The 24,768-nt window shown below is 44.7% G+C and overlaps 1 protein-coding gene across 9 annotated transcripts in view; it reads left to right on the top strand.

Annotated features, from left to right (window-relative positions):
• LOC144093441 (dopamine D2-like receptor) overlaps positions 1-24,768 on the top strand; it is a 510,329-nt gene that overhangs the window by 431,804 nt on the left and 53,757 nt on the right. For all 9 annotated transcript variants that reach the window (XR_013306275.1, XR_013306276.1, XR_013306273.1 and 6 more), the window contains one exon: positions 21,885-21,994. Coding sequence is in view for 6 of the 9 variants with exons in the window: in XM_077626814.1 (XP_077482940.1) it covers positions 21,885-21,994 (110 nt within the window). In the remaining 3 variants the exon portion in view is untranslated. The remainder of the gene's footprint in view (positions 1-21,884; positions 21,995-24,768) is intronic.

The raw sequence follows: 24,768 nt of genomic DNA, 5'->3' as shown, positions 1-24,768 counted from the left end.
TGGTCAAAAGTCTTAACGGCGCAGAGTTCAGCTGCAGCGAAATTAATGTTCCTAGAATGTTCCGTGTAGCGGACCATTCAAAACCCATCAAGCAGGAAGCTTCTCTACCGCAAGAAGAAACCTTTTGTAGCTTGTCAATGTCTTTCGGCCTTTATTAATGCTGCAATGGCTCTGGGATGCGGCTGAAGCGAACAGCCTTTTGCCTTAAGACTTTTGACCAAGACTGCACATGTATACATACATGTATATGCATATGTATAAGTACAGTCCTTGGTCAAAAGTCTTAACGGCGCAGCGTTCAGGTGCAGCGAAATGAATGCTCCTAGAATGTTCCGTGTAGCGGATCATTCAAAACCCATCAAGCAGGAAGCTTCTCTACCGCAAGAAGAAACCTTCTGTAGCTTGTCAATGTCTTTCGGCCTTTATTAATGCTGTAATGGCTCTGGGATGCGGCTGAAGCGAACAGCCTTTTGTTTTAAGACTTTTGACGAAGACTGCACATGCATACGTATATGTATGCGTATATGTATATGTATATGCATGTGTATATGTATATGTATATGCATGCCTTCTCCGTCCGCCCTTACTTCTACGTCTTCGATCTGCTTATGGTCTCGCCACTATCCCCTTCCTGCATCTTCCGGCATACTGAGACATAACGTTTTTTGAAGCCGCCAGTGATCGCTGCACATACGCTTGCAGCTGTACACCAACGGAAAGGTACACAGATATGCCGGAATGAAGGCAAACCGGTATCAGTTCCGAATTTCTCAGATTTTCAGTGGCGGCGGCCGAAGGGGATGTACAGCACTTTCTCACAGCATGAACAATGCAACCAGTCGTTCTGCATTCCACTGCTTCCTCTTTCCTCCATCACTAACGGCTTCGGGACGACTAGGTTTCGTTGCACCATTCTCAATGCAGCTCTGCGCAAATCGCAGTAGCCACAGAAAATCAGGCACCTCTGTACGCTGTGGTCAAGGTTTCTAGCAACTAGCGTGTACATATGTACCACGGAACAACTGCTCGTGATCAACCTACCGATGTGGGCTTGTCCCTGATTTCGGAGACCAGCCGCAGGAACGATTGAAAGTGCTTCCCGCATTTTTCTTTCTTTGTGTTTGAAACCGCGTTTTTGGTGTATTCCGATTCTTCTCGTAGAAAGTTTACACGGCCGGAAAGCTCATTGCTTTTATCCTAAATCTAGTCCCATTCCTCTCGCATATAGTTAGAGACGTAATGAGCCCTCCGTAACTAAATGCCCCCAAACGAAGTGCCTTTCAACGGCTGTATAGGTACTCTTTCGCTTTTGTCAAACCTTGTTACTCGTTCTCAATGGTTTCAAGTGAGTGAATTAGCGCAGACGTGAAAGTTTGCCACGTCGCAGAGGCCAAAAAACTGGTGAGTGGCGTCGATGATTCAACGCCAGACCTATTACTAAACGTGCTTCGCAAGCCAGCTGTGGAAGACAGGAAAGGGGTGTCTGCCGAGCGATAAATAGGCGCAACGCACAAGTTAGGTTAATTCGGTTTCTCCACCGCACTGCTTGCGTGCCCGATGAACACTTTCCCCACCACGCGCGACTCTGGTCGTGCAACTTGAAACTCGGCACGTGCTTGCGCATCTCTCTTTCGGCGAAGTAGTAATGGGATTTTAGAAGTTGCGCAACTAACATGGTTATCCGCGAATGCTTCGGGCGCTGTGTACAAACCAAACCAGTTAACAAACCCTAATCACATAGCAACCGGCGTATACAAGCTCTCTTACTCTGTCGGGAATGAAATTAAGGTGTTGTCCAACACAATGGAAGAGTGCGTTACGAAACATTGCCGTTATGCTGCAAGCATTTTACTGAGGTAAGCTTAGCACATGTTCAGCGCCACGGCACAGTTGTTTTTGTCACTGTCGGCATTGTTGTTGTTGTTGCGCCATGGTTTCCCGGCAAGTGTTGTTCTTTTTCTGTTTCTGCTCTTAGATTTCTCAGATAGTGCAATGTTTTCCTTAGAGTGTCGTAAAACTCGGTATCACGGGCGACATTCACAAAAACTTCCCCAATTTAAGTGCTTTTCGCGATTTTCATGTTTTTCATGCCTTTCATGGTCGGCGCACAAGCGCTCGGCGTTCAAGATTTCCAGAAAGGTATTTCGACAGACTGGGTTTAGACTTTTCAGAGACTTTTATCATTAAAGTCTGTATACTATGATTAGACAAAAGGACATAACTGTATGAAGGAAATGGGGGTCTATCAAAAACAAATTAAAAGTCTATAAACCAGCTTTATAACGGAATATAGCCTACTAAAAACGCGTACGCCTTCTACTCCCGTTTCATTTCCTTTTCAGTAGTTGATAAAAAAACAAGCGAAGCTGGCAGCGAGCAAACACATTGTCACTTAGCTTTCCTCTGGCGCTGTCCGACCAGACATCTGCCCTTCGAAACTATTCATCCCTCCGACTGGAAACAAAGAAGTTCGCAACGCAGAGTTGTGTGCGAAGCAGCGCCGCCCTCTGTCCCCCCGCCCCCCTTTCTCGCATTGTTTGCTCGAACTCGACAAGCTGTTGTCCTTCTTGGAAAAACCTGTTCCCGGGTCAGGAAGACAAATAGAGACGTCCGGCATGCCCTAGGAAGAAGGAAAGCCCGGCTCTCCAATGTGCCACTTTGGAGATTGAAAGACACGATAAAAATACCAAAAAGGCAAAAAATAAAGCAAAACACAACATGTAGTCCGCCCCCGGCGCTCTGACTTCAATATATATGGTCAGTTATTTTCGCTCTTCAGGAACAGCGCGCGGCCGCTCCTGCTTGGCAGCCTCTTGCGTCGACCTGCCTAGGCGGGATCCTCCAGATGGTCACCTTTTTCGCTGGAGTCCCGGACGCTTTGAATTCCAAAACAAGGCTACCTCGAATTCCAGAAAACGGCTTCTTTCTGTCTCCTTCTCTCTTCCGCTGGCTGATCCGGCTCGTGCGGAAGCCGTACAGGTTCGTTTCAAATATTCAACTCTCGCCCTGTCTCTGGGGGAAGAGAAATTTGTTTATGCAATGAGGAACAAATCACTGGGCCTTCAGATGCCCCACGCCTTGCTGACGTTTTGCTTCTTCTGATGTGTTGTGGCGCGGAAGATGTTGCTCGCCCCGTCTTCCTTTGGAGTCGTGACGCGCCTCTAGCTCCCTCTGCGCAGCGGTGCGCTTGTTGGGCTTCGGCATTGGCAAACACGCGATGCCCATTTTAGTGTTGGCTGTCACTCCGTCTCTGTTCAGGGTGCTTTCCTTCTTTCTTTCTTTCTTTCTTTCTTTCTTTCTTTCTTTCTTTCTTTCTTTCTTTCTTTCTTTCTTTCTTTCTTTCTTTCTTTCTTTCTTTCTTTCTTTCTTTCTTTCCTTCTTTCTTTCTTCCTTTCTTTCTTTCTCTCTTTCTTTCTTTCTTTCTTTCTGTTTTCCTTTCTGCCTTTCTTCCTTTCTTTCCTTCTTTCTTTCTTTTTGCTTCATCATGTTTGCCGTACCTCGACTTTACCAACCACTTTTTTCTTCTTGTTTCCTATGTTCAATGCAATGCAATATCTGCTCCATTTTCCCGTAAGCTTTACATACCTGGTGAGTGAGCAATGTCGAAAAACGCCTCCCTGAGCAGACTGGTCGAGCCTTCTCTATAGCTAAAGCACGTACACTCTTGAACGTAACACGCCTTTCGTTTCGAACTGCGCCCTTGTGAACGGATTAAAGGCGGAAGTATAAAGCTTAAAGGCTCATCGCTCATCTGGCTCGAGTCGGAAGACGCCATGACAAGAAGTCTTGGAGAAACGAGCAATAAGGCGATTTCTCTTGCTCAGTTAGAAGAAGGAGACATAAGCAACTGCTGTTTGAAAAGGGGCAGTACTCAATACAAGACGATCTGTGCCTAATGACAGTCCACTGTTCCCTGCGTCGTCCCCATTTTAAGCGGTGCAGAGAGTGTGCACACGGGAGGAGAAAGTGACATCGATCCCCGCGTTTGAATATACTCACGAGACGTATGCGAGCTGCGAATAAAGCAGATGCTCACCCTTCTATGTTCCCCACCACGAAAAACTGAATTCCGATCCTCCTTTCCTCCTAGCGTTTTCTTCAATTCATGTTCCCCAAAATGTTTGTTTACGAGGAAGCAGAGCATATACATTTTTCAACGCACGCACGCACCCGACTCGGGACCAGCTTTCGCTGCTTACATATATTTATCTATATTCTTCTGAATCGCTCGAGAAAACAAGCTACGAAGGCTAGTTATAACCCTTATATACGTAGCTTCCATCTAAACGAGAATGGTACCCGACCGCGGTGGCTGCGTTTTTATGGAGGAAAAACGCTAAGGCGCCCGTGTGCTGTGCGATGTCAGTGCACGTTAAAGATACCCAGGTGGTCGAATTTATTCCGGAGCCCTCCACTACGGCACCTCCTTCTTCCTTTCTTCTTTCACTCCCCTCCCTTATCCCTTCCCTTACCGCGCGGTTCAGGTGTCCAGCAATATATGAGACAGATACTGCGCCATTTTCCTTTCCACAAAAACCAATTATTATTATTATTATTATTATTATTATTATTATTATTATTATTATTATTATTATTATTATTAATTTTCCCTCTGTGTCTGTCGTCTGTCCGTCCGTCCGTACGTCTGTCTGTCCGTCCGTCCGTCCGTCCGTCTCCCTGTCTGTCTGTTTGTCCGTCCATCCGTCCTTCCTCTTCCTGCATTCTTTCCTTCCTTCTCTCTGTCCTTCCTTACATCCTTCTGTCTGTCTTTTTTTCTCTTTCTCTCTGTGTGTGCGTGCGTGCGTGTGTGCGTGTTGTACGTGCGTGCGTGCGTGTGTGTGCGCGTCTGTGTGTGTGCGTGCGTGCGTGCGTGTGTGTGTGTGTGTGTGTGTGTGTGTGTGTGTGTGTGTGTGTGTGTGTGTGTGTGTGTGTGTGTGTGTGTGTGTGTGTGTGTGTGTGTGTGTGTGTGTGTGTGTGTGTGTGTGTGTGTGTGTGTGTGTGTGTGTGTGTGTGTGTGTGTGTGTGTGTGTGTGTGTGTGTGTGTGTGTGTGTGTGTGTGTGTGTGTCACAACAGTAAATTTTTATTATGGTTGTAATTTGCACAACACACTGTGGAACTGTTCAAGACCTCACGCTACTGATCCATCCTACAGTGCTCCGACTAATCGCTTCTTCATAAAGCGCAGATATATACCAGATGTCCCAGCTAACTTTATCCAAAGATTCCGTGTACTGTGCGCTGTCAGTGCACGTTAAAGAACCCCAGGTGTTCGAAATTTCCGCACCCTTTCACTTACGGCGTAGCTCATAGCCTGGGTCGCTTTGGGACGTTAAACCCCCGTAAAGCTTAAACCTTATCCAAAGATTGAGAATATGTCTTAGCATAACAGGTGCAGGAAACTTCAACCATGTAATTGCCACTTTTTTATAGTATATCAGGTTATATTTGTAATTTGGTCAATTAAAAAAGTAGATCAATTGAAGAACTGAACTTTTTAGCTATTTTGTTTTGAACGAACATTGCGGGTGCCAAATTGTCGCGCATGATAAAAAACGTCTAGTTCATCAGTATTTATTTTGATTCGCGTATTGATAATTTGTTTCCAGAGTTGAAAGTAACAGCAAGCGGATTGAAAAAAAAACAAACTTTTACGCGAATTTAAGTCACGCGCCGCGACAACAGGGCTCTTCTACGTTGAATGCCTGAAAGTATATAGCCGCTTTCAATGGTGCCGTGAATGCGATGGGCCGAAGCAATTAAGTGAGCTCGGCAGCAAAATTGAGTGTGACACCTGCGACCTGGCCACTCAGTGCTGAAAACAACAGAGCGCTGGTTCACGGTACTGATACGCAGGCCGAAACAGTAGGCAGCATTCCAGCCGCCGCAAGGAGTGTCGTCTGGCACCTCGGATCAGGCGTTTGCGTTCCGACGCATTGCTTTGCTTCTGAAATTCGTGATTTTTCACTAATCCGAAGGACGAAATGGCCAACCGACGACTAGGAGTGCTGCTTAGGGTTTCTGCTTGAGTGTCTCTGCCGGAAACCAGTACTTCCGCTATTTCCCATCACTGAACGAGGCCAGGTCGCAAGTGCCACGTCCAATTTTGCTGTGACCACCTAATTTATTCGTTCATCCCGTCCCATTCGCAGCATAATCTAAAGGAGCTAAGCTCACGTATTCAACGCTGGAGAGCACTGCTGTCGCGGCGCACGAGCGCATGGTCATGTGGCACTGTTTTATAATTGGCGGGCTTTCTTTTCAACGCGAAAAGAATCTAATCAGTAGCATACATAAAAATGAAAACTGATGAACAAGACATTTGTGGGGACGCTCTAACACTTGGCACTATAATTAAGGCCAGAAACGCAGTAGCTAAAAAGTTGTTTTTCATTTTTATGTAATAAATTGGACATTTTTTGAAATAATCTGACTTACTACATACAGTGCTCAACAACATGGTTGAAACTGTCTCAACATATTACGCTCCAGCTTATTTGTAATATTTGGCGACAGTTATCTAGTACAGCTTGTATAAAGCAATAGTTGCGCTGCATCACCGGTGGCAAGAACTAATCGCGTGACGCAGTAAAGTATCGCACGCTGTTTTCGCCACGTTGGTTTTAGTATCTGGTTATGTCCCTTGCACTTTTTATCTCAGTTTTTTGCCCCCTTGTGAGTATACTGTAGTATTTGTTTATACTTTAGCGTGCTAATTCAACAGAATGGGCTATCGACTAGCCCAAACTGACACTTTGCCTTCAGCACCTCAACTTGATTAGCGACCTTAGTTAAGAATACGTCAACGTATCGAAATAGCTTCACAGCTTTATAGAGCGAAATTCGCCGAATCAAGGTTTGTCAATGACACTGTTGATAATATCGCAGCTATTTTGAGAACACAGTTTCGCGATCAAATCGGTTGCGATAAGCGGTTTAATGCATATGAGTAATGCGCGAAGTTCTCGTTGGTGTGTTCTAAAATCAGAGCTTTTTGAATGGCCTAGCTTTCACTGCCGCTGAGACCACTTTGAGCCAACCGGCGCAACTCACGCAACTGTTGGTTCCTTCAAACTGAGTGACAGCAATCCCGGAATAAAGCAGTTGGGAACAGCTCGCCTTCAGAAAGCGATGGCAGCTGGACTTTCGTTGAAACAGGCAAAGCTCGAGGGGAATTCCCGTGTTCCCTTCTCCACGTTGCTTACAGTTCTTCCACGACTCGTACCTTTGGCAGCGAACACCTTCTGGAATTACACGCACACCCGTAATCTTTTTTTTTGTAAATGACAGTTTCGTCTTAACACGCACTGCACCGTCGTCATACGAACGATGACGCATTAAAGGTTGTAACTGTGCTTACGGCTAACCTGTCAAAACAGCCTATAAGAAAGGTGGATTAGGACGAGGTGGAGGAGGAGGAGGAAAGGCGGGGAGGTTAACCGTTAGATGAAACCAGTTTGATACCCTGCATTGGAGGAAAGAGATGAGAGAATATAAAGGTGAGGGAGAAAATGGAGAAAAGCAGGAGACAGAAAGGCAGCTTATAAAGCATTCTACTAGCGTAAAAGGGGTTGAAGTTATTAGCTGTAGCTTCTTACACCTTCTCTCCTTTTCATACGAACCGAGGCGAGGTTGGTTTCGCAATGTACATAACCTGACGCGCGGAAAGTTGCACAACTTGTTTTGCGCCCATCACATCGAGGGCTAAAAAAAATGGCCGCCGAGTACATATACGGTGGTGCAGCCCTTAGCCAACCTCGTCACCGCAGCGTCGCGACGTTAAGCCAGACGCCGAGTGGGCGAGACAGGTGGGGCAGCTACGAATGAAGCCGGATTTGAAACTGCGGGAACCTTGGAGAGGTCGCCCTGTCATATAAATCACAAGTACCCGACGCTGCGAGAGAAAAAAATAATAAATGGATTGCGGGCGACTAACTGGATGCGCGCGCGAGAGGTGCCTGCCAGGTGAAATGAAATCCCCTGATAGACGACCGTCGGTGCTGTCGCGCCGACTCCCGTAGTTTGCAAGGGCCAAGCTCTTCTGTGTTCTGCGTCATGAGCAAATCAACGAGCAGCATTTCTACTCGCGCGTGCTCATCTGGATTGGGAATGCGAAGAGGCTTTTTGTGTGCTACTCACCGTGAAATCCTAAAGACTTTGTGAGGCGAACAGTGAGAGGGGGAAATGAAAGCAAGGGGGGGGGGGGGATTAAGACAATGAAGGCACCCGTTTGATACCCAGTACTGAGGGGAATAGAATGGGAAATATAAAGGGTCCAGTGAATGAGAAGATAGAGTTGAGTTAGATATGTAGGTTTCTGTAAAACAATAGAGTTACTGAGAATTGCCTTGAATGAAAAGAGGCGGCACAGACTGCTTCCTCCCCCACGGGAACACCGAGTAGTCAAAACTTCGTATTTTTCTTGGCTATTGTTTGGCCGAGAACGTGAATTCGCCTCCTAAAACATAGATGCGCCACCACGTTCCCCTGTGTGCAAAGATTATTTTTCTAAACAGTTAGTTTTTCACGTCATTCATATATTTATAACGAGGCAGTGTATGGTAATAGGCCTGCATGCAAATTAGAAGGTCATTTGTTGGAGATTTGCCTCGATAAAAGTACCTTTTCAGCCAGTTACCAGGCAGGCCAGATGCGAAGTTTGCGTAGAGAAATAACTAGAGCGCCTTTTTCCCTCTAAGTAATTATGAGAAAACCCATGATTAAAGGTGTAGCTGTCTCGCGGGGTCCCGTAGCGTTCTAGTGAAGCAGTGCAGAGTTTGTCGACCTGGCTCGAGCCGTCACCTAAACATGAGGTGTCACCAGTGATTAGTTCTACATATAAAAACTAAACAAGAAAACATATGCACCTCTCTTTCAGCCTGGAGTAGAACTGATGGCGAATTCTTTTTTTTATTCATTCTATTTACCCTTTTGCTATTGACAGCCATCGCCTGTGACGTAATGGCTGACAGCTGCAGTCAGCGGTGTCATTCGCTGGCTTCGATATTGAAACTGCCTTAGCATTTGAAAATCGGTGAAACAACGAATCGGAAAAAAATTCTGCGCACAATATGCCTTTATGCGGTTCTAGAGCCTTATGCGTGTACCAAAAAGAGCCTGTATCCCCTCCTGGAAGACGTGGAGCATGCCAATGTGAATTTTCCCTGAAAAAAAAAAGTAGCAATTCCCATTGTACCTCTAGACGTTTCTTGAATTGTTATTTCCTCTATGAGAGATGATATTAGAATTTTCTCCAATTAAGCTTCGCGAGCTTCTTTGTAATCAAGTCTCTTGTTTGAAAGGAAACCCGCAGAACAGCAGTACAACGCACTGCAAGGCAGAGTCGCTGCTGTTGCTGCTTTTGTTGTTGATGCTGTGATGATAGTGGTGGTGATGTTGTTTGCTTATCTGAAGTTTTGCTGCCTTCAACTCTTTATTGTTTTCCGCAGTTGGTCGGGCTTATACAGGGCTTTCAATATGTTCGGTGCCGATAATTACAACAGACAATTCATACAGTTAATCAGAATGATTAGGTACTTAGGAAATTAATAATACATAAACTTTCTCGAACGAAGTTTCCGCCTGGCCAGACAGCCATTCCTCAAAAGTGATGCTTTGTAGTTATCATAGCGTATTTCGCAGAACAAAAAAAAAGTATACTGAACAGAGTAAAACACCATGTATCTCAACTCAACACATCCACTTGGTCGCTTCCTTCACTTTACGACACCAAAGCGGCTGGACTTGGCGTGGCCCTTGTAAAACTGGCGAATAGACTTTCTATAGACTTATTATAAACACTATTGTTTTCTTATAGAGATTTCCTTTCGCCCGTTCATATTATATAGACTGTGTATAGAAATAGGTCTACTACGAGTGTATTGTCATAAATATATCTATTCTCTGTAGTCTCTCTATAGGGTTTATACTGTCTTTTGACTGGTCTGTAGGATTTCTCTACAGAAAGTCTATAAACTTTATTGACAAAAGTTTATGGACAGTCTGTAGACTGTGTAATGAATTTTTTGTAAGCGCATGGTCCATGACTGGGTACGCGAAGAAACCCTCCGCACCTTAGCGCTTCCACGGAGACGTTATCAGGGGGAAAAGAGAGCAATAAGCCTGCTTTACGCTTATTTTGGCACCGTGAGCAGCTTCTAGCGTTCCGCTGGTCGACGCTTGTGGAGCGGCACGGGTTGTCACTAAATCTGACCCATTTTCCTTCTTCGTGATGGACTCTGCGAAAAGAAGCAGAGCGGGAAAAATTGCTTATAGGAAAGCCAGAAGCGAAGCCGCTGGCTTTGACGTCGAAAAAAATATTAAAGAGAGAAGGATGGGAATTTTGGGCTTCAAAAGCCTGCTTAAACTGCACTTCGAGAATGAAGAGGGTTAACATAATGGTTCCTCAGCGCAACTAATATTTCGTTATGGGCTCTTTTGAAAACCAGGAAAAAATTGTGAGACATCGAACCCAGAAGTATTTTTCCTTCGGAGCTTCGAGAGCCTCCAGGATTAACTCGTTGTCGTGCCTTATCTTCAGAAATTGAATATAAAAATGAATTATTGCACGAAGAAGGACGACTAAACAAAAACGGTTCGGCGTGAAGGTTCCTTATGAAACTTTAGAAAGTTTCTTTCTTTAGAAAGTGCCAAACCCTGCAACCTCGCATATTTACTTGTTCCAGCATTGACGCTCTATTTTTCCGCCTTTCAATCTTCTCGAAGTTTGGGGAGGATGGAAGAAAAAAGGCGGGAAACAGGAAATAGAAGATACTATATACACCACCCTCTTTCTGCAGCTGTAGTCGATGCACAATTCGTTGCCACTTTTTCCTGCTCCCTGCTTTCTTTAGTTTGTTTTTTATCCCTCTCTTACCGGTCGAAGGTACCACTTATTTGATGACATGTTTTCTCGATTTTTTCCGCTTCCTTACTCTATACTCGGTACCACCCTCTTCTTCATTTTAGACACTAGGGGGAAAATTGTGACTCGACTGTAACCGCGATCGGCGGCCGAATCAAGCAATGGGAAACCGAGATTTGTTACGCTGGGTCAGCTTTAAAGTGGATCCTCCACGCCCCTGCTTGAACGGCTTTCTTTACCTCGCTTTTTTATTTAATTTGTGTTTCTTCCAACTTTACAGAGTTTTCTTCTTCTAGGCTTCTTTCTTTCCCCTTCCTCCTTTTCAGGTTCGTTTCTTTTTCCTGTTTCACTTCTTTCATTTCTCTCTTTTTTTCCTTTTCTCGTTCTTGTGTGCCATTCTACCTCACGTCTTTGACGTCAGCCGGTTTAGAAGTCGCGACTGGGCGAACCTACTCCAGCCTCCGCGCGTTTACCGGGTTTTCCTATTTCACTCTACGCCCCTGGCATATCCCTAACGGTCTGCAGTTCTCTCGTATTTTCTGTCGTCTATTTATTAACTTTTTTCTTTCTTTTTCTTCGTGCCATCGCGACCATTGATCTTACCTGCTCTCCGGGATCGCGTTGCGCGGTGCTGTTTTCTTGATCCGTCCTGGCAACCAATCGAGTGCGCGGTGATTTTATTTTTGCAGTTTATCTCTTTTTTTTCCTTTTTTCTTAACGGCTGTCTCGTATGCCTTTTCGGCTCTGGCTTTTTTCTGCGCCTATATAGAGTTGATCGCGACGCCTCGACTCGCATCAAAAGTGTATTCGACTTGTGCCCAGTTCTTGTGGCCTCCTCTGGGCGCCGCAAAAACTTGCGACTGCTTTTCTGGGTCCCAGTCAATCCCTTCTTCCATAGTCGTGGGATAAGGGACAGTCCTTCCCGAAAGTGGCTAGGATTTTCCTCCAAGGACGACTTTGGCATCGCTTTTTTTTTTCATTCTTATTTCACTCCTGTGTTTCTGGTGCACTTGTTTGTTGGTCTTCAGTAAAATCCACTTGCGACCGGTAGAGAACTCTCAAGGAATCGATGCGGTGGTGTCTCCGCCTCCTTGTCAGTAACTGTTAAAAAATAAAAAACGTGCTGCAATGGCTCGGAGACGTTGGCGTTTTGGTACTGCCCAGTGCGAGTTGGTGAGTTACGTTCCGGTTTGCAGTGGGCTGCAGTTCGATCCCGAGAGAATAATAAAAATACAATGCTCGTGCTATGCGATCTCGGCCCACAGTGATGGACTCTGAATGGATTAAAAATTAATTTACATACTCGCCTCTGGTGTTCTGAACAGCCCAAACACAACTATGATACTTAAAAACGCGTTTTTTAAGGTTAAATTTAACTAAATGAACTAATCAAGCATGCACGATTTGGCAAAACACCCCCCATCATTAATTATTTATTTAACTAATGGGGCAGAGTTCTTAAATAGGGCTCGAGAATGGTACTTTTTTGTAACCGAATCAAATATTAATACTATGAACTTTGAATACTATGAGTACTATGAACTTTGTCATCAAATCGATAATCAAAAATGTAGCTAAACACCGAACTGAATACGAACCGTATTTTTGTGAGATTATTCGCTACTTGTGAGATTATTCGCACAAGAATATTCACGCGAAACAGCGAAGTGCCAGCGGCGGTTAAATAAGTCACGGAATTGAGCTTATTGGTGGCGTGATACACAACTATAACCTCGACTGGGAGACGCGCTACATGAAATGAATATATTAAACCCGTGACCTTCATGTCACACGCTTAGAAAAATGACCCTGTACTACGGAAGACAATAGCGAACTAACTAGCTCCAGCCTGTTTCACACTGTATCAATCGCAATAAACTATGAATGGCTCCGTCGCTGCGCTGGACCCTCCTTCCCGCTCAGACAAATCACTGCAGCATGGTGTGCAGCATCGGAATGAAAAAAAAAACAGTTATTCCGTGCCAGTTATTCGAAAACTATATAAAACTTGAGAGCATATTTGATTCAGAATAGAGCCGCTCGTTTCATTACGCTTAGCTACACTCCCCTTTCCAGAATAACAAAAATCAAACTTGATATGTCTCTCTAGCCGTTAGCTATTCGCCGTTCCATCGCTCTTTTATGCTTATTTCATAAATATCGTTACAGCGCCAGACCATCTCCGCTTAGTGTCGAAGTGCTTATATTCTTTTCACGCCGCCTACTTAATGGGTGCAGCATCAAACGCATACGAGGGGGAGCCCAAGCTCTCAATTCATCCGCACTGCCACATGTCACACTTCTTTGGAACACTCTTCCCGCATCCATCTGCAACCATCATCCATGCCAAGATCAGCTACGCAAACATTTTCTCAAATGACATCGTGACTTCTTAAATCCTTGTTCTTCTGTCTCAATGCTTTTTTTTCGTTGTTATCTCGCTATGTTTTTGTTTCTTGTGTGTCTTACAAAGATTCACACTTCTAGTATGACCACTGCTTTTTCTTTAGAGGTGTATTTGGGGCATGTGTTGCGACCATGCTACTGCTTACGTTATAGCGTTATGTATCATGCACGTTTGTAAGTTTTGCCAGTAAGTTCCCCTGTACAATATATTTGCTTATTCATTTTGCCTTGTATTTTGCGTTCTATTTTACTACGTCTTTAAATTGTACTTATGACATTTTTTGTCTGCTTACTCAATGCCCTTTAGAGTCCTGCGAAGTATTCTTAATAAATAAACCAATAATTTTTAAGCATACCCTATTCGATTCGTTCACCAAATCGAATAGAAAGCTATTCGATTCGCTTTTCGACATTTTCTAGTATTCGCGCACCCCTAGTCTTAAGTAAGCACAAATTGACTGAAATTTTTTTATTATTATTAAATGTCCCTGCTGTGCACTTTGCTCGAGGCATCACAGCGTACGTGTGGCGCCCCTGTTGTCACGGCACCCTAGGCGGATTCTGAATGTGCCGCCTCCGACTGCCTTAAAACATGTTTCTCGGGCTTTGCGAAACAGCTACAGAGCCTAAAGTATGTCAAGGACCAATTTATCTTCTTGAATTACCGGACCCAGTCATTGCTGCACCCTTCTCTAGATTTTCTTAAAAACTAATTACACCGGCATAAATGCTTGTATTTCATCGGAAGGTCTTCCTGAGAATGTAACTATAATTCCGCATATAGTGTTTTTCTAAACATTTCTGTGCTTCATTTTCTTTTTAGTTGAAAGCTGAAGCGAAGTGCCCAGACTTTATCGTCTTGTGCGCTTGTCATACCTACAAACTGGTCGCAATATTTTCTTCCGCACAGAAGCCTATTCGAAACATGTTTTTTCTTAAGATGTAAAGATGGCTATATTTCCCGAAAGGTAAACCCAACAGAAACATTTAGTGAGTGCAACATTTCTGAGCAGAAAAAGAAGAAATTAAAGTTCATACGTGACAAGAATGAAGGTAAAGGAAGTGAATGAAGTAAATGAAGTATATTTGAGGGTTCGCGGTAAGAATATAAAAGGTAAAAGTTCTACAGTGGAAATGCAATTCAATCGCATCTTCTGTTCACGATTTACAGAACTATTTCTCATAATTCAGCCCAGAGATAATTTTGAATTGAATTGAATTGGCTGTTGGGGAAAGGAAATGGCGCAGTATCTGTATCACAGCTCGGCTGACACCTGAACCGTGCCGTAATAGAAGGAATAAAGGAGGGACTGAGAGAAGAAAGGAAGAAAGATGTGCCGTAGTGGAGCGCTCCGGAATAACTTCGACCACCTGGAGATCTTTAACGTGCACGGACATGCACAACACTCGGGCGCCTTTGCGTTTCGCCTCCATCGAAACAATTTTACTTCGAGAATTTTGGCTTTTATCAAATACGTCTGTTATCTTTAAGCTATTCGAATTCTAAGATCCGAACACAATTACTGCCGCGGTAAGGGCTTACTGGCATTAATTTCTTCAAAAACATTTCATCGGGCAAATGTGTCACAGAAAGTTCTACGACTAGACTGCGAGCTGCTAGCTCTTGGTATTCCATTTCCAAAGTGTGATTCCCTTAACGCTTCGAATGCCTGCTTGTCAGGTGCCCACAGGACAGAACATTTAAGCGAAATATTGCGTACTAACAATAGAGCTGCTGTTGCTGGTAATTTCAAGTCCCATCGCGTTATTTGGGGTTTCTGTTCAGATGTGCGAAGGCAGCTTCTTTGGACCTGGATCTCCGCAAGTGACGTGCGCTGGTGCATATAACCGGGCGCAACTTACATGCGTGCCGATTCTTAGTCAGTCATTCATTTCACGTTGGCAGAGGGCGGGGGGAAGCTCTATTCATGAACTACAGTGGATTGTGGTACGCCCAGCGACCACTTTCCAATAACGTTCAGTACAGTGTCCGGTCCCCTTATGACGACTACTTCAGCACCGGAATTCGTCAACCACTCACTCTTCCAAAAACTTGTGCATTCCTCTTTCTATTCCAGTGCATCGTCTGATGACTCAGATCGTACTGAGCAAGTTCTCTCTTCTTGCTAGATGCCACTGAGCGTTCTGTGTTCACGGTGCAATCAACCGTCTGCAACATAACCAGTGCCCTCTAAACTGGATAAATTACAAATTTTTTGTAGCTTCATTTAAATGGACTGTTGGTAAAGCTAAGGAGATTAGTGCAGAGTTGAACACATCTATCCAGCCCAAATAATCGGAGATCTTTGTACCTGTTCATGGAAAGCATTCACACTTCGCCGGCCTCCCATTTCCTTTCATGTAACAGAGTCAATGGCGTTACGGCCCCAGGAAGCAAAAACAAATAAACTTGATCTGCTTATCATAGCGCTAAACAATGAAGATGACAGAGAGTAAGACAAGACCGGTCTTCGTTGTTTAGTGCTATTATGTATAGTTCAATCCAACTAGCCCAACCTTCCGTTAAAGTTGGTCAGATAGCGCGAGCTCTTGCTCTGGCTTTCAAGCGTGGATGGCGGTTTAGTTAGTCCTACCCTCACTGCGAGCCCACTTTTTCGAGATTGGCCTATCTTAATCACTTTGTTTAGTTTCTGGCCTGGAAACCTGGAGCTCCTGAATGCGACGCTTTCATAGTGGCTATATTCAAAACTCTTATGCAAGACTCTACCTCTGTTGTGTGGCATATTGCTAACTTGTCTCTCGAGGAAGGTTGACTCTCTCACGACTGAAAAGGTGCGAAAATCAATTTACTGCTCAAATATCCTAGAAAAGCTTTCGATATCAATAATATTCGGCCTCTTTCTGTCACTTCAAGTTTAGTCAGGCTTACTGAACCAGTTCGTGACAGCCGCCTCACAAATTGTGTTTGCAACTACAAGCCTTTAGTGACATTCAGATTCGGCTTCGTCTAGTTTGCTCGATCTGGAAAGCTCCCTTAGACTTGGAAAGCAGAATTATGGTTGCTATGGAGAAGAAAGAGGTCTCGGCTTTAGGAGCTCATGATATCGCCAAAGGATATGGCAGCGCAGAACATTTCATAGACTTCAACAGGCTTGACGAAATTAGGCCATCTTTTTACATTTTTGCGTGGTTACAGGAATTCCTTAAATGTCGACATTACATCTGTACAGACGGATTCTTTACTTTCGCAGCCTATTCCCAGACTAGAAGTGTGCCTCACGGATCGGTTCTGTCTTTTTACTTTTTATCATAAGAAGTTTCCTATCCAATGTGATGTCAAAGTGTATGATTGTGTATGTGGATGACTTTTCCTCTTTAGCATGTTCTAAAGATATTCAGTCACTGCATTAGTTATTTAATTCTCATCGTGAACAAACCTTGCGTTCTCGTTTTTCCACCAGCGTCCCCTCTTTATATCTCACTAATGCTTCGCTGTGCACACATCCCACATGTTCAGACCCTAATATATCTGACTGTAGTACACAACCCCCATTCAGACTGGCGACCTCGTATCAAAAGCAGCGCCTTGAAAGGTGAGCGTTCTCCTGGCCGCTTGATGCGAATCGAAAGATATAAGTTCGTTTTGCTCAGATGCACTCTTTTTATTTCTCTATTAGACATATGTAAGACCGATTCCTGAGTTCGGTTGCGTTTTGTTCGCCATCTGTCCTGTATACGAGGTTCAACCTCTGTTTCTTTTGGAGAGGCGTGTGCTCTACGGCTTTGCCTGGGTTTGCCCAAATCATTTGCAAATGTAGTCCTCTTTTTGGAAGCCCGCGTACGGATCTGTAAAGCTTGCATGCAGCTTCTTACACTGCTCACGTTTTTATGTCTGGAGTGCGTCATTTTTATGACGAACCCAGCTTTGTTTGCAGACAAACGTTGACCGGAATACGGTCTGCTTCACTTTGTGTCTACACACTCCCTGTTGTCTAAATTTGCTGTCTCCATACATTTGACCATACTTTGCCACCTAACACCAAGAACTTGACTGCTATTGTGTGAAATAGTCTCCAGGGAGGTTATCTGTTGCTTCATCCGAGCCACGCAATTATTTTAACAAATGCCCCTCAACATGACCAAAAAGCAGCAGGAGGTATTTATTTCCAGGCACTAGATTGGAGTTATTCTGTCCGGTTCCATGATTGTATGCAATTATTGGCTGCTGAATTTCTAGCAATTGGTTGGACCATGGAAAATGTTCCCGGCAAATTTCTCCTACACACACGAGCTCTGCGAGAAAAGTGCCTTAGATGCCGCCAAATAAAGTATTCTACAGTGCTGTTACCGCTTGTTGGTTACCTGTACCCACAAACACCTCATACAACGCTCAAAATGGTGACAAGTACTACATGTGGACGTCCCTGCCCTGGACCATCTTTTTATTTATTAGAATAAGCCGTGTTGAGCCATTAACGTAACCGCTTGTAAATTCTCACTGATAACCGAGTTCTAAGTAGCCCGAAAATAAAGCACGAATAAAAGGCATGCTACGACGCTCCAGGAGAATTCCGATAACTGCGCTCTGTCACGTGAATTCTTCGGCAGCCAGGATTGGTTCATTGCTTTTTCATGCAAAAGTTGACAAAGCCAGCAACGCGAGGACTGCAGCAATATAAAATAAATGCGGGGCGTATCTCGCATCGCTTTCTTGGTACTCTGCCTGCGAGACGCCGACGTATGCGCTGCAGCATACAACCACATACGCAAGTTCTGACGGGAAGTCGCGCTATGCACGTCTTCAGTTTGGCGGGTCAGGCGGTTTAGTCTTGAATCCAACGGGAAAAGCAGTCACTTTCTTCAAGCATTACGCGCTCTCAAGATTCGAAGAAAAGTTACCCTTTCTTTTTCTTTCTCTCTCACACCTAGCATAAAGTTATGAAGTTTGCCGGTATCACTGGTGAAGGGATGGTCTTTGTAAGGCTATAAGGCAAACCATAACCAGTCAAGTTTTCGGTAAGCCTGCCCGAAATTTGTACGACAAGGGTTGGTTTTGCGTCTGTGTTTCCTGAACACGCCTGAGCGACTAGTTCCCTTGAGATGCCAGCCGCTACGTTTTGGATAACGCTAAAAAAAAGACGCAGCAAGGGCCACACAGAAGCTCTGACTGTCAGCTGATTCTTTTCACTAGAAAACACGAGGGTGTTTTTTGCTTATAAGCCCGAATAGTGGAACGCGAAGGCGCAAGAAAACAAACAAAAAATACGCGCGTAAACGCCAAAACAGACATATGCTGCAACTGATAAGAGACTGCAAGATCCCCATCAAGATAGTTCAGTTTACCAGGCTGCGGCAGAACCTAGGGTATTGCGATACATGGTGTAGGTGGTATCGCGATGTGATATGCATCCGAAGTCTCAGCTTCGCTGGCCAATGCACGAGAGCATAAAGCTCTCGTGCATTGGCCAGCGAAGCTTATCTTGTAGCCTCACGAGTGTGCCGAATTATTTTGTTATAGTCTTAACATTGGTCTTTGTTTTGTTTCAGTGATCCTACGCGAGCCACCATTCGTGATTTCAAAAGAACCGTGTGTTCCATGAAAATAAAAACGATTTATAGTCAGCGCTTCTGTAAGTGTGATTGTCAGCGCGCTGTTCGTATGCATAGCATTCACCAACTCGGCCAGTTTTTCACCGTACTGGTACAAAGCACAGTGTTCGATTTCTACTTCATCGCCTAACGACGAGTTGACGGCGTCGTGCTGAGCCGAATTCGACGCCTCGCTAGCTTCCGTTTTAGAGGAGGAGAAGTCAAAGAGGGAGGAGGGTTGCAGACAGCAACTTCTGCAACACGAGATCTCAGGAGCGCTTTGCGCTGACTACAGGGCTCAAATCGCTGAAGTGCAAACCAGCCTCTGTAGCCGAAGTTTCACTTCTGGGAGCAGCGCCACGGTTCATTTTGGCGAGAACACCTTCGCAAGTAGCACGCCGCAGTCGCCGGTGACGGGGGCTGTCTTGCTTATGTCGCTTGCCGCAATGTCGACAATTGCGGCCGCTTTTTCACGCTCCACATGTGTCGTCGCACAAATGACGCAGAATTCCCCACGTCGTATGGGGGAGTTAGTGGATGAGAAAATGAGTGTTTTAGTGCAGAAAAAAAGAAACGCTGGCGTAGTTCTCGAAGGGCAGTTTTTGTGTCTGTTGTAACTTCTTGTTTTCGTTTTTATTTCCTTTTAGTGTCCTTTTAAATGCGGGAGACAAAAATAGTGATTCTTTTTTTTTTCGTCTGAGTATGTTTCATCTATGCATATGTTTTTAATAATGTCTTTTTCAGTTCAACGTAAAACTGAAAATAAATTTTCAACTAGACAGTAAGGTATGGTTTTTTTATGGTTTAATGTGTGTTCAACATCCCAAAGCGACTCAGGCTATGAGGGACGCCGCAGTGAAGGGATCCGGAAGTTTCAACCACGTGGGGATCTTCAACCTGCACTGGCGTCGCACAGTACACGGCCCGCGTCTAGCATTTCGCCTCCATAGAAATTCGACCGCCGAGGCTGGGATCGAACCCGTGTCTTTCGGGTCAGCAGCCGAGTGCCATAACCGCTGAGCCTCCGGAGCGGTCTGTAAATTATGGGTTCCTTTTCATAATGCCTGTGCCTTGATCTATGTACGTTCAGCCAAGAACTAAAGTTTACGAAAGGTTACGGAATCGCGGAAAAAATTTGTTTCTATCTTGTCTCGCTACACAGGAAGCTGGTATTCGTTCCAACGGGGGAAACCTGAATGCCCCATTGTGCTTCCAGGCGTTTAGCAATCTGATTTGCCTTACTACGAAGAAGTGAATTGTTTTCCGCGAATCCGAATCCCGTAATATTTTGTCTACGACTGTAGTCTAGCCAGTAATATCGCGATCAATATGTTACGGGACGCATGTTCTGATAAGTGCATATCTTGTATCTCGGCCTTGCCACCCAGTGGCGTGACATTGGTACCAACGGATAGAGCATGCACGTCCCCTCATACCTCGCTACATTTGCGGCCAGTGAATAATGTGATTGCGCTGAAAAAAAAAAATATCCCACACACGCGTTCATAGAGGAGAAATGCTACACGTCCGTGTACTGTGCGATGCCACTGCACGTTGAATGAGCCCAGGCGGTCGAAATTATTCGTAGCCCTCCTCTACGGCGTCTTTTGTAGCCTGAGTCGCTTTGGGACGTAATCCCCATTAACCAGCCAGTACATGTTCTTCATAGCGGCTGCAAAGAAGGTGGTTCACATTAAAACCGTTGGAAAAGCCGCATGATGGACCGGCACGCCGAATCACCACTGTCGTCGAAATCTTTGTTTCTTGAGCAATGCGCTTTGGTGCAAGGAGTATATGCTGCCCTGCAAGAGCCTCCTAGCTGGCTCCCCTATCTGGATGCATGTGTGTGCCTCTTAGACTTTAGATGTGTTGGAAGGTGGGGTCGTGCAGGGGTATGGTGGCCTGGTGTTTTGTGGCGTAAGCCCGCTTACATTTTTTTTTCGGCGCTCCTTCCATGCAATAAAAAAAAAACGTTGGTCAAATGTTTAGGGGAATTCCCCAAGGGGCAGTAGATTTGTTCTGTTCCCACTGAATTGATATTTTTATTTTTTTCCTTGCCCACTCTGACAAATGTTGCCATTTCGAGTTATTAATTAAATCACTCTCGCCCTACCATGTGTTATCTGTCCCGGATAGTTCTGTTGGTACAGCCACTGCTCCAGTGAAGCGGTGGTCGCGCGCTCGAAACCCCGACCAGGATGAATTTTTTTTAACTATAAAGTTTCTGTGAAAGCTGCTTAGCTTTCCTTTGTAGCCGTGTGGTTGCGCTGGAGTGGATATTAATGTGTGATTACTCCCATATGACAAACGTTCAACAACTAGTTCACATCACCAAGGGGTATCGACCTGGGGCTAAATTACGGAACGGTCCTAGTCTGAAGATGGTCTCAAAACAGTCTCAAAGCTCCCCACCTATTGGTCGGCCCTAACCACACCATGTAGTACGTGTTCAGGGCAGACTTAATCGCCGTTGGGTTTTGACACTGTTTTTAGACTTTCTTCAAACACAGAGCACACCGTAATTGAGTCCTGCTTTCTTTACCAACCGTGTTAGCAGGTGCTTTGGCATTGCGGGATTTTAAAGGTTGCTCCTAACCCTGTAAAAACACCTAACTATGTGTTTACGGTTTGCACAAATCAACCATTTCTTTCTTTTTGTTTGTATTCCGGCGTGAAGTAAACTAATTTTGTTCCCGCCCCTGTACACCCGTACAGTGTCTTGTACGCTAAAGAAAGACCACAGTTTTCTCCTCAAACGCGCCTATCTGACGCTCAGATAGGGTCGAACTTTCGGAAAACAAGGTCAATGCTAAACATATTTGACATGTAGTCGTATGTTTCTCTATCTTGTATACTAAGATTAATATTGCTTAATATTGCTTTACGCATGTCGGTAGTAGCTGTGCGAAATTATTCATTTCCCATGATTTTCAAGACGGCTCATAACCTTCTTGTGACCAGCGTGATGCGGGGTAGATGCGTAGAATCTAATTAAACGTCAATACAGACCTTTCTCTGATTGACCGCATCTCACAGACCTGCCCCACTTTTGTGCACTTTTCGCAGGTGAACGTGGACTGGGAGCTGAGCGAAACGCTGTGCGACTTCTACATTGCGGTGGACGTCACCTGCAGCACCGCTTCCATATTTAACTTGGTCGCCATCAGCATAGACAGGTGAGCATAACCTGCACCATGCACACCGCGCCCCCTGCCTTCCTGTCTCACCATCCAGCAAGCCCTTGCGTGAGCTTTTGACATTTCAATGAAGTGAAACGCCAAATACCTCGGCAGCCCCTCCGGCTGTTTTCCCCAATATCGGGGGGCTTCCCTCGCGATCGACTCCGTCTCCGCTACTCTCCCTTTCGCTGTCTGTCTGTCGCTCTCTCTCTCTCCCTCTTTCTGCTTCTGGCGCTGTTGTGCCGCCAGAAGCGACACCTACATCTGAATCCCGCAATATCCGATGTTAGCGGCAACAAAAGGGGAGGAAGGATGAATAAAGAAAAAAGAAAGAAAAACGCATTAGAGGGCTTCGTTTTGCAGACGTGTACCTTATTGAAAAGCATCGCTTTTTTTTTGCTTTTGCTATTTCACGAGAGAAAATAACCGCACCCTTAAGCTCTGCCTCTGGGGTAATAAAGGTCGATGTCCTCCGAACTGTGCATTTGTTGACGCGGCAGGTATATTCAGTTCGCGAGTGCCTTCTCAAATCTGCTAAGTTTAGCATCGGTTTCTAGCACTGCCTAATAACATGACAGGAGAAACAGTTTAAAGAGTTTTTATTTTCTTTTTTGTTGTTATGGGAGCAGATATTGCACTAAGGAAGATACATTTATTTTTCTCAAAAAAAAAAGAAGGTTGCATGCGCGCATCGCCGTAACTGATGTCGGATTGAGAATCGCGGCTGCTTGGCATTACCGGAATATGTGCTAGGTGACAGGGCTGGACACGATAGTTGAAAAAAAGTATCTTCGATGCCGATACCCTATACAATCAAAAATCCTATTTCCGATACTGATACAAGATACCAAACCAAAATTGATTTCCGATACTTCTACTCGATACTCTATCGTACATACTTTTATAAAACGCTGAAATCGCCAGTTTTAATAAAGCTGGTGATATGGTTAGCTAAGTTTCTTGGTTTGTTGAAGTTTTAGTGTATTTTATATAGCGCACTGTATTTGAAAGGGTTTAAACGAATCTGGCCGCACGGATTTCTTTCAGTTCCAATTTCTTTGAGCTCCGCTGTCGGCGCAGCTGGTTTGATTAAATTTTTACATTGGAATGAAGCCATGATGACTTTGAAATGGTCTTTTCTATAAGCAGTCTAGCGAAATCTTTTTTTTTTAAGCTAATGCTCTTCATACGAACCGGTCTCTGAAAACTTCACTACACACGAATAAACTCGTAACTTTTTTTATGCTATTCCTTTGTTACTGCCATATTTACCGGTTGCGCCTGCCTTTGCCCTGCGCTAAAAGGTGCAACCGCCAGTTATTTCCCCAGCACTATGTCTGACAGGAATTTCAAGCTGAACATTTTTCAGAAAGGCTAAAATTAAAGTAACAAAGAATAAAAGGGCTGTAAGTTTTTATTGGCCACAACTTATCTTGATAATTTCTGTTATTTAAAAATTTTAACTTTGGTAAGAATCAACATTTCATTCAAAAGCTGGTCCTAAAGAGCCCTGGGATGCGACCGGGCTTTATGCGAAGGAAATGAAAAAAGCCGCTCTATAGGAGCAGACGAGTACGTTGCCGTGTTGCAATTTATGAAGGAGCCTTTTATCAATGAATAAAAGTGAAGCATAGCCACGTCGACTCGAGGATCCTCGAAGTACAGCTGAGAGCCTCAAGTTTCACTAGTGCCTCTCGTTACTCTTCCAAGCGAAAGGAATGCGTCTGCGGATGCACTTGACGCCGCTGGCGCTGATGACCGCCCCGACTTGCATGTCGAAGAGCGCGTGACATTATCGTGCTTACGGACCTAACAACTAATGTCCCGAAAGCTCCCGAGCATGAAGGCCGAAGTCTTCCATTTCTGCTTTCAACCACCGCAACATGAAATAGCGGTGACGGGGAGTTGTTTCTGCCAAAAACGGCGAGACTATCTCCACGTCCATTCTGTCAGCGAGTTTGCAGAAGCCAAACGTATACCGTATATGTCGTATATATGCCAAACTACAAGCGTAAGAGGCCAACGACGCTGGCCCTCCCTCATCCTTCCTTTTTTTTTCAGTGCAGCGCCACCTGTGCGAGCGCTGCCGGCCCTAAGCCTGCCTCAGAGCAGCCTCAAACACTGCGGCACAGTTCCTTTTTATTTTTTAGTATCGAGTATCGTTCAAATACACGATACACTAATATTGAATTTTCGATACTAATGCTTCGATACTTTCATTTTTGGCAAGCGATAAATAATTCCGATACACAAAATGTATCGAAAGATAGTGTAAAGACAGACAGAGAGAGAGATTTTAACGATTACGAGAGAGGTGCGCCTGGTTATTAACCTCGCATGCTATTCCATATGAGGGTGAAGAAAGAGGCTAAAAACGAAGGGAAAAAGAACAAAAGAAAAGGGTAAAGGTTAAATCTAGCACCCACAACACTCGGGCATTCACAAACGCATCAAGCATCAAGGGGTTTCTATCAAACATATGTCTCTAAGATAATCTCTGAAAGCTTTCGCCCCACGCGCAGCCAAATCCGCATCAGTTCAGCGTCCAAGGACATGCTCCACGCTCAGGGCGCCGTCCTGGCACAGTTCTAAAGTACTTAGCGATGCAGGACATTATCACTCATACTTCTTGTGAATTCATTTTGCCTTCTTTTAGTATGTTGTGTTACCTTGCTGACATGTTTCCCAATATCTTCTTTGCATCTGTTATTGTATGTAGCTATATCCCCCCTACAATAGTGCCTCATGGGCGCTGTAGGTACTTGCAATAA

This window comes from Amblyomma americanum, chromosome 6 (genome assembly GCF_052857255.1).
Source record: "Amblyomma americanum isolate KBUSLIRL-KWMA chromosome 6, ASM5285725v1, whole genome shotgun sequence".
Taxonomy (NCBI): domain Eukaryota; kingdom Metazoa; phylum Arthropoda; class Arachnida; order Ixodida; family Ixodidae; genus Amblyomma; species Amblyomma americanum.
This window is presented reverse-complemented; position numbering and strand designations above follow the sequence as displayed.